Here is a 14,428-nt window from a genome sequence, read left to right on the forward strand (position 1 = left end):
CTATCCAAAAGTGGCCTGTCCCAAGATCAAAGAAACAGGTCCAATCCTTCTTAGGCTTGGCCGGGTACTACAGGCGATTTGTACCACACTACAGCCAAATCACTGCCCCACTGACCGACCTGACCAAAAAGACCCAGCCAAATGCAGTTAACTGGACGGATGAGCGTCAAAAGGCCTTTACCCAACTTAAGGCAACGCTCATGTCTGACCCTGTGCTCAGGGCCCCGGATTTTGACAAGCCATTCCTAGTAACCACGGATGCATCTGAGCGTGGTATAGGAGCAGTACTCATGCAGGAAGCAACGGATCACAACTTCCATCCTGTCGTGTTTCTCAGCAAGAAACTGTCTGAGAGGGAAAGTCACTGGTCAGTCAGTGAAAAGGAATGCTACGCCATTGTGTACGCCCTGGAAAAGCTACGCCCATATGTTTGGGGACGGCGGTTCCAGCTACAAACTGACCATGCTGCACTCAAGTGGCTTCATACTGCCAAGGGGATCAACAAGAAACTTCTTCGTTGGAGTTTAGCTCTCCAAGATTTTGATTTTGAAATTCAGCACATCTCAGGAGCTTCTAACAAAGTAGCTGATGCACTCTCCCGTGAGAGTTTCCCAGAATCTAGTAGTTAAAAAGTGTTCTTAAAACTGTTAGTCTGTTAGTTATATACTTAGTGGTATATGTAAAGGTGCATGTGTTGTATTAATCTGTTTATTTTAAAGTTCTAGAAGGAAATCGCAGCCAGTTAGCTTCCCCACTGTCTGCAATTTGGGGTGTGTGTCATAAACAGATAGCTAAGGGTTAATGTCTCTTTCACCTGAAAAAAAAAGTAACCTGAAGCACCTGACCAGAGGACCAATCAGGAAACAGGATTTTTTCAACTCTGGGTGGAGGGAAGTTTGTGTGTGAGTCCTTTGTTCTTAGTCTTCTGCCCGACTCTCTCTCAGCTATGAGAAGGATTTTTCTATTTCCTGCTTTCTAATCTTCTGTTTCCAAGTTGTGAGTACAAAGTTGGTTTGTTGTTTTGTATTTACATGTCTATAGTTGCTGGAGTGCTTTGAATTGTATTCTTTTTGAATAAGGCTGTTTATTCAATATTCTTTTAAGCAAATGACCCTGTATTTGTCACCTTAATACAGAGAGACCATTTTTATGTATTTTTCTCTCTTTTTATATAAAGCTTTCTTTTAAGACCTGTTGGAGTTTTTCTTTAGTGGGGAACTCCCGGGAATTAAGTCTGCAGCACCAGGGAATTGGTGGGAGGAAGAAGTCAGGGGGAAATCTGTGTGTGTTAAATTTACTAGCCTGACTTTGCATTCCCTCTGGGTGAAGAGGGAAGTACTTCTGTTTTCCAGCACTGGGAATAGAGAGGGTGGACTCCCTCTGTTTAGATTCACGGAGTTTGCTTCTGTGTATCTCTCCAGGAACACCTGGAGGGGGGAAGGGAAAAGGGTTATTTCCGTTTGTTGTGAGACTCAAGGGATTTGGGTCTTGGGGTCCCCAGGGAAGGTTTTTGGGGGGACCAGAGTGCCCCAAAACACTCTAATTTTTTGGGTGGTGGCAGCTTTACCACGTCCAAGCTGGTAACTAAGCTTGGAGGTTTTCATGCTAACCCCCATATTTTGGACGCTAAGGTCCAAATCTGGGACTAGGTTATGATAGGGCACCTGTTGCCCCATGATTCAATACAATTGATTCTCCCCAATCTTCCAAGCACTGAGGTGCCTCCTAATTTTCTTTCCTCCCACTTCCTTAATATTGTGCTAGCAGGGGGATCTGCTCAGAATACTGCGTGCATCACCAACTGCCCCAACCAACTGCCATAGCTGAAAAGACACACTGTAAATTCTTAACTGACTTGTGAAAGATTATTCATTTCTAGGCAGAATCCCTTGTTCTCTTCTATTTTCTTTTTAATAAGAGGAAATCTTCCTCTCTACAATAAATGTTCCCTAAGGGGTGGGAGGAAGAGAAAGAAAATGATTAAGATATCTCACTTCTCTCTGTAAATCTGAACCCCTGACTTGAAATAAAAACAAATTAGGCAAAGCTGAATAGAATCCATTTGAAAAAGGATAAAACCATAGTAAAAAAACAAAAACAAAAAAACTATCTATCTTTCTCCCTTCTAGGCAAGGCAACAAACTTTAAAGAAACAGAGCCAAGAGAAACAGTGAAAGAGAGAGCAAGAGAGACAGACAGACATCTTTGAAGGTTTTTATGCAGGAAAAACGTATTCAAGACTGACAGATCTTTCATCTGATGAGACAGCGATCTATTTTATAGTGCTTGGTGAAAGACTGCAGTGAAAACCAGTTTATGTTGTAAACTTCCTTAAATTAAGCCCTGTGCAATATGGCTCAAAGAATGGTCATGTGCCTTGCTGAATCAGTCCTCAGTGAATAAGGGAGACCAGAAGACTGAAGAGGTAACAGACACTCCAAAATGTTCTGAATGCAGACTAGCATTGATTGAATCCTATGGGCTAAAGAACAAATCAAAAACCACTTCCACTTGACCCAGTAGATAATTCTGGCAGAGTTTTCTACTACTGAGTAGCACCTGTCTAGCAGCTTTCAAACAGCATTCCTCTTCTTCATCTCTTAATGCAGCATCCATGCTGTGAGATCCAGACTACTCAGCACTTGATGCCAAATCTGACCATGGTGTTGAGTCAGTGGGTCGAGAAGAGATGGGGTATAATCTCTCTCGGCTAAAATTACTTTGTCTAATTAAGAAAATGAATCACAACTTTAAATACAGTGGCTTAAAACATCCCTTAAAATTAAGTGATGTTTCTTTGACAATTTGCTAGGAAATTTGCAAAACAGATAAAATTAGTTAGAAGCGGAGTTCTAAAAAGTCCTCAAATTCAGTTTTTGATAAGATTAGAAAATTCAACACTGTACTGGTCAAGCTGGTGGAATCAGAATTTAACCTCAGTTTGAGCATGAATTTTGGCATGATTCAGCTTCAATTTGAGAATAACCCAAGAAATGAGTGGGACTGGGGGAAAACGCATACATCAAAATCCCCAACTGAGATGGAAGGTTAAGCAGCTGGTACTGAGACCCACTTGAGAAGAAAACAGAAGACGCTTCTTGTTGTCTTTTCTGACAAACAGATTGATGGTCAGAATGCCCCCATCTACAAAGATGGAGCTTAGCACACTGTTCTTCAGAGACCACTCATGATTCTGGAAAAAATTCCTGCTGAGATGATTGATCAAATGATTCTGGAGCAGCTGTGGGAATGACTTTCTCCTTGATAGAGAACTACCAAAACTTTATTGCTTCCTGACAAAACTGCTTGAAGCAGCTCCTCCCTACTTGTTCACTTAATACATTGCAGTGGTGTTGCTGGTGATCATATGAACTGCTGTGTCTTCAATCTGCATCTAAAAAGTTCTGCATGCATCGTAAATGGCCTGAAGCTCCAGGACAGTCACATGAAGGACAAACCTTGGCTCTTCACTGTCCTCAAATGCATTCCGCAACCTACTGTGGAGACATCAATAACTATGGTCTTGATTGGAAGAAGACGGGCGAAGGGAAGACCTTGGCGCACACACTGATCCATCCACTACTCTAGGAATTCCAGGATGTGACGTAGCACTTTCCACTAGGCCATCCAAGGATTGATGATTCATGCAATATATCAACTTCAACCAGCCCTGAAGGGGACAAAGGCACAATCTTGTGTGCTGGACTAAGTACGTACATGACGCCATATAGCCTAGTAACTTTAGGCATACACAAATTCTAGTTGAAGGTGAGAGCAGAGAGACAGGACCAGGCAAAAAATTGTTTGAAATCATTCATTCTGTAGAAACGCCCTTAATAGGGCCAAGGACATTGATGAAGAAGTCATCAAAGCTAAATGATCCTGAATTAGTGAAGAGTCATGGAAGACAGGCAAAGCAAGCCCACTGGGTGGAAACAGTCGATGATGACACTGACTTCACTGGTACCAGACTCAACGAATGCCCCATGAATGGTACAGAACTCCATGGTATGGAGTCCAATTGCTCTTGCCTCAGGACAGGAGAGCAGGTGGACAGTCCTATTCTATCCCGCGTACTGGAGAAAACACAGTTCCAGTCCATACTCCCCTTAGAAAAGGAGGAATTTTTCCTAGCTCTGGAATGGCCTCAGTCTGTTTTATGAGTCCTTTTCCTAGAAGAACCAGACAAAGAAGAATGATCTCTCTTCCTCCTGGGAGAGGAATCCGAATCTGGTTAAACAGTCCATTCTGGTTCAGACACCCTGTGGCAGGCCTAACAATCAGTGGATGTGTCTGGTGCCAAAACAGGCCTCATGGCCTACTTGAGAAAATGCAGCCTCAAGCTCAAATCTCTTGCCACTTGCATCCTCTTCTTGAAAGCCTTATTGATGGAGCACCTTTCTTTAATGTGTTCTTCCCCAAGCACAAACAAACATCAAGAATGGAGGTCACCAGGAACAGCCACCCCACACAAATGGCAATGTATAAAACCTGGTCAAGGCATCAGAACAGCCTAATTTCTACTAAGCTAATTCTAAGGTACTAATACAACTAATTAACTTTATACACAAAAGCACAGAAAATAATGACAGGGAACTGTGAAGTAAAATACCACAAAAATGCTCCAACTCAAGCACTGGGTTGGGGGAGAAGGAACTGAAGGTGACTGGGGTGGGGCTAAGAGCACCACTCCTAAGAGTACCACTAGGCAAAGTTTTACGACTTTGGTGTGCTGGGAACACACATAAGTGAATGGAATATGTGTCTGCAACCACTCAAAGCAGCAGCATAAATTCCTACATTGGTTGCACTGTTACTCCTAAAAGGCTGAGCAAGCAAACTAAAGAATTCAAGCAGGCACAGTTCCTAATACATGGGCAAAATGTATAAACAGATTAGCCCCACTTTCATCAGTAAAGCACACATGTAGGATTAAAAAGGTATATAAAGGATTAATCAATTTAGCTTGGCTAAGAAAATATATGTGCTTTGTAGCTTATATAATATGTAGGTGGTTAGCAAAATGTAACAAGGCCTTGAAAATAGTATGCTCAAAAACTAGGAGAAATGTGGCATCTAACAACCAAAGTTTTAGGAAGGATGCTAAACTTGTAAAAATCTTGTCTACTCCAGGCTTAAGGAGGGGGGTCAACTCTGAACTGCACAAAACAGTCAATCTTTTAGCTAGGATAAGTGTCAATATGACATCATTTATTTGCTGCATCGTATAAAGGAACCAAGCTCTCAGGGGTATTTATCAGATCCTACCTGACAATACTGGAGCTAGCCGGGGTGACGGAATTATTCCTGGGAATGCTTCTTTTGTGAGTATTCTAATCTAAGGCTTATAAATGTTCGTTACTGTATGGGTGTAAAAACTGCTTATTGCTTAAGTTTTTGGATATGTTAAGAACAATTATACAAATACCATTCAGACTTTAGATTTAATAAAGGGTTTGGATGAATTGGTGTCATGGTAATAACGTATTCTTATTATGATTATTAATAATAATTCCAAAACCATACAACTTTAAAAATAGCATATGGACAAAGTTTTCACCAACGTCTAAGTGACTTAGGATCTTAAGTCCTATTTTCAAAAATAACTATGCATCAAGATTTTATGTGCTTTGCTGAGAAAATGGGGCAAGTCTGTTCCTACATTTATATCATAAACCTCTTACAGTACCGACTGCATCTATAGTTCAAAATATACTTTAAAAAAAACACTCTCACTACACTAATATTTGTACAGTTATTTTCTTGATAAAATATGTTTGTGAGAAAAGTATCTGGGTTGAATCCAGAATCTCTTCCCCTGCTTGCCCTGTTGGGCAGCTGTACAATAAAATTCTCCCCAGTTAGAATTAAACATAGAACTCATGACAGCAAATGAAAAGATTAGCAAGTGATGAAGACTTTGCACCAATGTATAATCAACATGATCACAGCAAACACAGCAAATGAGAATGTGAGGAGAAAAGAGGGATTAAACTATTAAACAAAATCTCTATTTTCAAGTTACTCCTGATGGACATTTCATTAAATAGAACCTCTTATAAAAAGAGAGCTAATCTCTATCAAATCCAATTACATCTCTATTAAAATTGAATATATTATGTTTTTCAATGTAAATTTAACAGTGCTATGCATTTGATGGAGGAAATAAAAGGATCTAACATTTAGAGAAGGTTACACTATTCGTTTATTTATTAAAGATGTAGATCTTGGCCTGGATGGCAAGAAGCACTGTTTATTGTGAAATAAATTGTCTCTCTACTCCCCCCTAACCCTCTCCCCATTTATGTGCTCTCTTATGCTATATAGTCTCTGAACTGCATGTCACTCCCCTCTACTTCCTTGCTGTTCTCCACTCCAAATTCCTTATTAGAGCTCAGTTCTGTGACGTGATGAGCACACTTGGTTCCCATTCAAGTCAGTGGGAGTTGAGGGTGCTCAGCAACTTACAAAACCAAACCATTATCGTCTAACATTAGTAACATTATCTAAGTGCTTGTATAGCATCAAGGGTTATAGCGGTGTTATTAGCTTTAGACAGCAATGCCCTTAGTCAAACAGCATGCCAAGCTACCCAAAAGGAATCTGAACTGCTCAATGTCTATAGTGCTTTGCACCCGCAATGCAACCCAACTTACTGAAATGAAACTGCAGTTATTGGAACCAGACAGAAAATTCAAAGTAAAAAATTTCAAGTCTCTTTCCAAAGGTTAGGTTTCTGGCTGGAGGATTAACACAATAGTTTTAGAATAGTATCAGCATTTACAGGTTTGGGGGTCCCTCCCCCGCCAAAAAAAGTCCAATTCTAAATATATTTCAAATATAGATATAGCTATGAGTTACAACACAGTATAGATCTGTTATAATTCATTTCGACCCCAATCCTGCAAGCTGCTCCGTGTGGGTGGACTTGTGTTCAAAGCGTGAAGGCTGCAAGATCAGCAGATCACACTTACTATTTCTGAAAAAAAAATTTTTTTTAATGTTTTTAAACGTAGCTTTACACAATTATAAAACTCTGGGAAGTAAATAATATAATCTTCTACCAAACAGACTATTTACAAGGCACCTTACAATTAAATTACAGCATGTGCCCCTACATGCATTTGTCCCTCATAATTCTTTGATATGAGGCTAAAGCCTTCTTTCTGTGAGAAATTCTTAAAGTGACCTGACACTGTAGGCACACAAAAAATCATACACTTACAAAATCTGAGCACTCTTAATTTAGAGATATTACTTTTTCCTACATAGAAATACTTTTTAAATGTATGTATTCAACAAGAACTATACATGCAAGGTATAGTGCTATACAACAGAACTAATATCTAAATTATAATCTGGGTAAGAGGTTACATGTTGGTTTTCCAATGTACAGACTTGCTCCACGTGATGAATGTGTCCAAATTCTATGCCACGAAAATAAATATTTATGACAGTCTTAACTTTCCTTGTTTTACATGCTGTATTTTTTTCATATTTAAAGAAAACTAGAAAAAAAATGCTATTCTGATAAGAACTTTCCACAGTCCACATTCTCTCTATGGTAAGAACACAGCGAGTAAATTTCAATGAGTACACGAAAATTATATAAAAACTGACTATCAATTGGTTGATGTAACCACAAAGAAAATAAATACAAGACTAAAATGTTTAATAGGGAGCAGAATAATTGCACCAACACAACAATGCTGTACAACTGTCAATGCCTGATGTACAATCTGAATCAGAAGCAGAAAAATGACTTAGTAGTAGATCTATGCAAGTTTCAGTAGGGTCATACAGTCTGGGTGCATCACTTTTCATAGCACAAAAAATAATACATCAATAGCCAAAACTATAATATTCTAGCCAACATCAGAGCTAATAAAATCTCTAAGTAGGGAGCTAGCTATTCAACACCTTGCAGGATCAGACAATACCCTATTGAATTGTGCTCTTAGCTATGCTAGACATCTAAATGTTAAGAGCCTGAGCCCCAGGCATGCCACCTGGGGACTGGCACTCCTAGCAGGTACCAGGTGACTGGTACCTTTACCCTCTTCCAATCCTGAAGGCTGCCAGGAATTGAATTGAGGAACAATAAAGTGCATGCTTAGGTCACTTAATTTTTCATTTCCTCTCTTTTATGAGTTTGTGTCAGGCACATTATGTGTGTGTGTGTACCAACTCTTAACTGCTTCCCATTGAAGATGTGTGTGCAGATATCTGGGGTTTTTTTAGTGCTTAACTGGGGTCAGTGATTAAGCAATGGGGGAACTGGGAGGCAGAAGTGGAACTGCTAAAGGACAACAGCACCTGTGCATGAGCCTCTCTCTCTGTTGTAGGATCCTTACTGAGAAGGTTTTGGGTATGTCTGCGCTTCAATAAAACACCTGCGGCTGGCCTATGTCAATTGACTCAGGCCTGGTCTACACTACGCGTTTAAACCGATTTTAGCAGCGTTAAACCGATTTAACGCCGCACCCGTCCACACTACGAGGCCCTTCATATCGATATAAAGGGCTCTTTAAATCGGATTCTCTACTCCTCCCCGACGAGAGGAGTAGCGCTAAAATCGGTATTACCATATCGGATTAGGGTTAGTGTGGCCGCAAATCGATGGTATTGGTCTCCGGGCAGTATCCCACAGTGCACCACTGTGACCGCTCTGGACAGCAATCTGAACTCGGATGCAGTGGCCAGGTAAACAGGAAAAGCCCCGCGAACTTTTGAATTACATTTCCTGTTTGCCCAGCGTGGAGCTCTGATCAGCACGGGTGGCGATGCAGTCCCAAATCCAAAAAGAGCTCCAGCATAGACCATACAGGAGATACTAGATCTGATAGCTGTGTGGGGAGACAAATCTGTTCTATCAGCGCTCCGTTACAGAAGACAAAATGCCAAAGCATTTGGAAAAAAATCTCCAGGCTACACAGTGCTGCGTGACAAGTGTAACGGAAAGCCAAAGAATCAAATGGATGCTCATGGAGGGGGGGGGAGGGGGTACTGAGGACTCCAGCTATCCCACAGTCCACAGCAGTCTCCAAGAACTATTTGCATTCTTGGCTGAGTTCCCAGTGCCTGTAGGTTCAAACACATTGTCCAGCGTGGTTCAGGGTATAGCTTGACAATTTACTCCCTCCCCCCACCACGTGAAAGAAAAGGGAAAGAAATCGTTTCTTGACTTTTTTCAGTGTCACCCTATGTCTACTGAATGCTGGTGGTAGACGCGATGCTGCAGCAGTGAAGAGCAGTAGCCGCTCCTCTCCCCTCCCTGGTGCCAGACGGTACAATATGACTGACATCCGTCGTCACCATCAGCCCGTGAGTGCTCCTGGCTTGCCTCAGGGGGCGCCTGGGTAAAAACAGGAATGATTCCTGGTCATTCCCAGTAGATGGGACAGAACGGCTGGTAACCGTCCTCATCATAGCAACTGGGGGCTGAGCTCCATCAGCCACCTTCCTTTCCTGTGTAAAGAAAAGATTCTGTCCTGCCTGGACTATCATAGCAGCGGGATGCTGGGCTCCTCTCCTCCGCACCGCTTAATGTCATGCCTGGACTGTCATAGCACCAGGAGGCTGCCTCCCCCTTATTTTATCTCACTAACAAGTCACTGTTTCTTATTCCTGCATTCTTTACTACTTCATGACACAAATGGGGGGGACACTGCCACGGTAGCCCAGGAAGGTTTGGGGAGGAGGGAAGCAACGGGTGGGGTTGTTGCAGGGGCACCCCCCATGAATGGCATGTAGCTCATCATTTCTGTGGGATCTGACACGGAGCAGCTGTGCTCTCTGATACACTGGTTCTCTAGCACACTTGCCCCATATTCTAGGCAGGACTGACTATTTTTAGAAACCATAAAGGAGGGATTGACTCGGGGAGTCATTCCCAGTTTTGCCTTTGCGCCCCCGGCCGACCTCAGCCAGGGGCACCCATGATAGCAGCAGACAGTAAAGAACGACAGATAAGCATCATCTTATTGCCAATTTACAATGGCAGCAGACAGTATAGAACAACTGATAACCGTCTCTGCTATCATGCAAAAGCAAACGAATGCTGCTGTGTAGCGCTGCAGTAACGCCTCTGTTAGCGGCGTCCAGTACACCTACGGTGACAGTAAAAAAAAAAGCTGAATGGGCTCCATGGTTGCCGTGCTATGGCGTCTGCCAGGGCAATCAAGGGAAAAAGGGCGCAAAATGATTGTCTGCCGTTGTTTTCCTGGAGGAAGGAATGAGTGACGACATTTACCCAGAACCACCCGCGACAATGATTTTTGCCCCATCAGGCACTGGGATCTCAACTTAGAATTCCAAGGGCTGGGGGAGACTGCGGGAACTATGGGATAGCTACAGAATAGCTACTCACAGTGCAACGCTCCGGAAATCGACGCTAGCCTCGGACCATGGACGCACACTGCCAAATTAATGTGCTTAGTGTGGCCGCGTGCACTCGACTTTATACAATCTGTTTTATAAAACCGGTTTATGTAAAATCGGAAAAATCCCGTAGTGTAGACATACCCTCAGATTCTATACGGGCTATAAAGTAGCAGTGTAAATGTTCAGGTTCAGGCTGGAGGCCAGGCTCTGGGACCTCTATGAGCCATAAGTACAGGATTCACTTCACTAGTCCCTGAAGTTCACTGAAACTGATTGGAATTGAGGGCACATAGCATCTAGCATAAGTGTACATACATGGTAGAGAAAATATAAAGAAAGGGTATCTATAATCTCTTCTATAGAAGATACCACTACGAATGCCACATTATTTCCAGCTGCTTAAAGAGAGAAATTTGTATATTAGGTTAGACAAGGAAAAAGGCACTCTACACAGGAAGTTATGTGTAATTGATACATAGACTTTTGTTTTAATGGCTTTTAATCTAACAAAAAATATACACCATGAAGTTTAAAAAAAAAAAAGCTCTCTTTTAGAAAGTCTCTGCTTGACAAATCAGAGATATTTGCATGGTGCATTAGGAGAGAATGCAACATTCAAAACAATTCTGGAGGGAACTCACTGTAATGTACAAAACAAACCTACTGCCAGTGCAGTAAATACTCGTAAAGTCAGCAAATTATATCTAAAATCATTATCAACTATTTTATTTTACAATTAATGAAATGATTACATGGTCAGTTTGAATCAAATTACTATTGACTGTCTTAAAAGTTGTACTTTCAAAACACTTCGGCATTATTTTTCATGGAGGAGAATTTTAATATTCATTAAAAAGAAAAAACAATAGCAAAAAAATAGAATAAGCACCTACCTGTAATATCGAGACTGTAAATAGGTTGAACAAACAGTCTTTGACACGTGGCTGGCAGACCCAAAGTCTATTACTTTAACCCGGTATGGCTGCCGGACAGGATCCACCAACATAATGTTCTCCGGTTTGAGGTCAGCATGGATTAAACCAAGACTTTTTAGTTTTTTCAGTGCAGTGGCCACCTGTTGCAGAATAGGCCGTATTACTTTTAGCTGTAGAGGGCTGAATTTGTTTTGTTTCAGAAAGTCATATAAATTCTGTTCCAACATCTCAAACACCAAGCAAGTATGGTTACGATGCTGAAAGCATTCATAAGCTTTCACAAAATTAAACTCATCTGCATTTTCAGTACTTAGTCTTGCTAATATGCTCACTTCTATTTGTCCTTGGCGTGCATAAGAAGGATGATTCTTCAAAATTTTGATTGCAACAATCTCATTTGTTCCTCTTGTCCAACATTTTACTACTTGTCCAAAGGTCCCTCGCCCAAGGAAATCCAGGACCTCATAAGTATTTTTCACAGAGCACAACACCTCATGCTGTACTAACTGATAATCTCCATCTCCACCGGTACCACTCTGTTTTGAAGTTGCAGTAGTTGTCACAACGGTCACTGGGTTTCCCATATTTGCTTGCAACATCGCAGGTAATATAGACAGTTCATCAACGATCTGCATTGCGCTACTTTGATTATTCAACTCTTCACTCTTACGCTTCAATCCACATCGCTGGGATCCATCCACTAAATCTAACCGGGTTCCCTGTGTACCTGTCTGAGGTGCCTCAACTTGAGGTTGTTGCGCCTGCGCTGCTAATACATTTGTAGCACCTACAGTATTTTTTAAAGCAACAGCACTTGTCTGCAACAAAAAGTTCTGTCCTCGGGGTCTGTCAAATGGGTTCTTAGTCTGAAAGTAAGTACTAACCCTGTTGGGAGAATGAGCAATTCCAAAGTTTTTACCATTCACATAGATCCGTGGGTAGATTCTTTCGTGGTACACACAACTGCTTGGCTCTACTTTGAGTTTCTTCACACTACAAAAGGCACTTGACTGGGTTTGATAAACATATGGTGGATAGACCAAGACTTGTGAGGCCATACCTGAAGAAGGAAGTTGGGGAGTAGGAGGGGAAAAAAGAACAAACCACAATTTAAAGTTTGTAGCAATTTCTTCCCCTGAGAAATTAGAACACTCAAATTAACCACTTCAGTTTGCCATTAAATGGTTTGATACTTAAATTACCCAAGTCAGTGGTTCCCAATTTTTCTTTTTTTTTCCTTTTTTTTTTTTACACCAAGGAGACCTACCAACTCCATTTTGTCTATTTTGGCAACCCACTCAGAGTCCAAATTCATCATAGGCCAGCATCATCTCCCTCCTCACCTCTCTGAAGGGGCACTAACCACATGTGGCAGCGTGCTCTGCCCTGGCACTGCAACCCTAATTCCAACCCAGTGTGGAGCAAGGTTAGAGAACGAGCCCGCCTCACATACACCCTGAAGCTGCAGCTCTTGTCCCATGAGGCTCGGCCCTGTTCACCAGTGTATGGGATGGCAGCACCATTAAGGTTTAGCCTGGTTTCACACTGCCTCCATTCTTCGCCAGTGTGTGTAATGCATACACTTCTATCGTTAACATTTCAGGAGTTTAAAGTCATGGCTACTGAAAATTTTCGACTGGTTGTACAGGGTGGCGCTGGAATGGTTTGCAGCAGCTCAATAACATCATCCTTTTTTGGGAAGGGGAAGGTAATCTGTAGTGCAAGAAGAATCTAAGGTTTAGTTAAAAGAACCTAGCTCTCATGGCTGTGGAGATAATCTTCCAGTTATGAGCAGAGAACAACCTGATGCAGTGATGTCTACCTGAGTCTACAGATAGCCTGCAACAACAGCTCTGGGTGTGAACATATCCTAATATCCAGGGGGGGCTCTAGCTTGTTTGCCACTCCAAGCACGGCAGACAGGTTGCCTGCGGCAGCACAGCTGTGGGAGGTCCGCCAATCCCGCGGCTTCACAGGGACCGGCAGGGTGCCCCCCCGGGGCTTGTCGCCCCAGTCATGCGCTTGGAGCGGTGGTGCCTGGAGCCGCTGCTGCTAATATCCTGAAGTATTAACTCAGAAACTGGTTAATTTAAAATGTCAACTTTGCTACCATTTCACTATGATAAAAGCATATATAAAAGACAGATGATCAGCTAACATCACTGCAATCAGAGCACACAAGAGGTGAATTCTATTATGAAGACCTGCACAACTCGCTGTAAATAGTATCTTTTTTTGGTGTGTCTAGTAAGTGAGACATGGGCTTTGTGTCCAGGACTTGCAGTGCACTCACTCTCTCTGTGTATATATACACATACACAAACACAAATTAAATATTCTCAAACCAATGTATAATTTATAAATGTACCATCTAATCCTATTACAAAATGTAGATGCTTACTATACCTCTGAACTGTACACAAAAAATTGATCGTATAGCAAACTGAAAATTCCAGATATTTGTTGTGTAGATAAAATATATAATTAATCTTACAGTACTATCTATTTAGGTGTACCCTAAAAATACAGAGCACATAAAACATTTAAGTGTACTTTATAACACAACATTCCCAAGAAATTCCATGGGAGGTAGCTTTACACGGACACAAAGGTACTGTACAATGAAAAAAAGATCTGATTTACATATACGCTGCATTAAGTTAAATCTGTCCTGTTTTCAAGGCTCTAAATCAAAGATGGGCAAACTACGTCCCATGGGCCACATCCGGCCTGCAGGACCCTCCTGCCCGGCCCCTGAGTTCCTGGCCCAGGAGGCTAGCCCCCGGCCCCTTCCCTGCTGTTCCCCCTCCCCCGCAGCATAAGCTCACTGCGCCACCGGCGCAATGCTCTGGGCTGTGGGGTTGCAAGCTCCTGGGACAGCACAGCTGCAGAGCCCGGCCTGACCCAGTGCTCTGTGCTGCGTCATGGCGTGGCTGGCTCCAGCCAGGCAGTGCCACTGTTGCGCTGCCAGTCACCAGTGCTCCAGGCAGCATGGTAAGGAGGCAGCGGGGGGGGGTGCTGGATAGAGGGAAGGGGAGTTTGGGGTGGTGGTCAGGGAGTAGGGGTGTGGATAGGGCTCAGGGCAGTCAGAAAGCAGGGAACAGGGGTTA

General features: G+C 42.3%; 1 protein-coding gene across 6 annotated transcripts in view; it reads right to left on the bottom strand.

Annotated features, from left to right (window-relative positions):
* Positions 1-14,428, bottom strand: part of HIPK3 (homeodomain interacting protein kinase 3) — a 134,237-nt gene that overhangs the window by 83,479 nt on the left and 36,330 nt on the right. For 5 of the 6 annotated variants that reach the window (XM_050955019.1, XM_050955020.1, XM_050955021.1 and 2 more), the window contains exon 2: positions 11,277-12,378. The exons of the other annotated variant lie outside the window; for it this stretch is intronic. In XM_050955019.1, the coding sequence (XP_050810976.1) occupies positions 11,277-12,376 (1,100 nt within the window). In that variant the 5' untranslated portion in view covers positions 12,377-12,378. The remainder of the gene's footprint in view (positions 1-11,276; positions 12,379-14,428) is intronic. 6 annotated transcript variants of the gene reach the window in all.

The sequence above is a fragment of the Gopherus flavomarginatus genome, chromosome 5 (assembly GCF_025201925.1).
Source record: "Gopherus flavomarginatus isolate rGopFla2 chromosome 5, rGopFla2.mat.asm, whole genome shotgun sequence".
Taxonomy (NCBI): domain Eukaryota; kingdom Metazoa; phylum Chordata; order Testudines; family Testudinidae; genus Gopherus; species Gopherus flavomarginatus.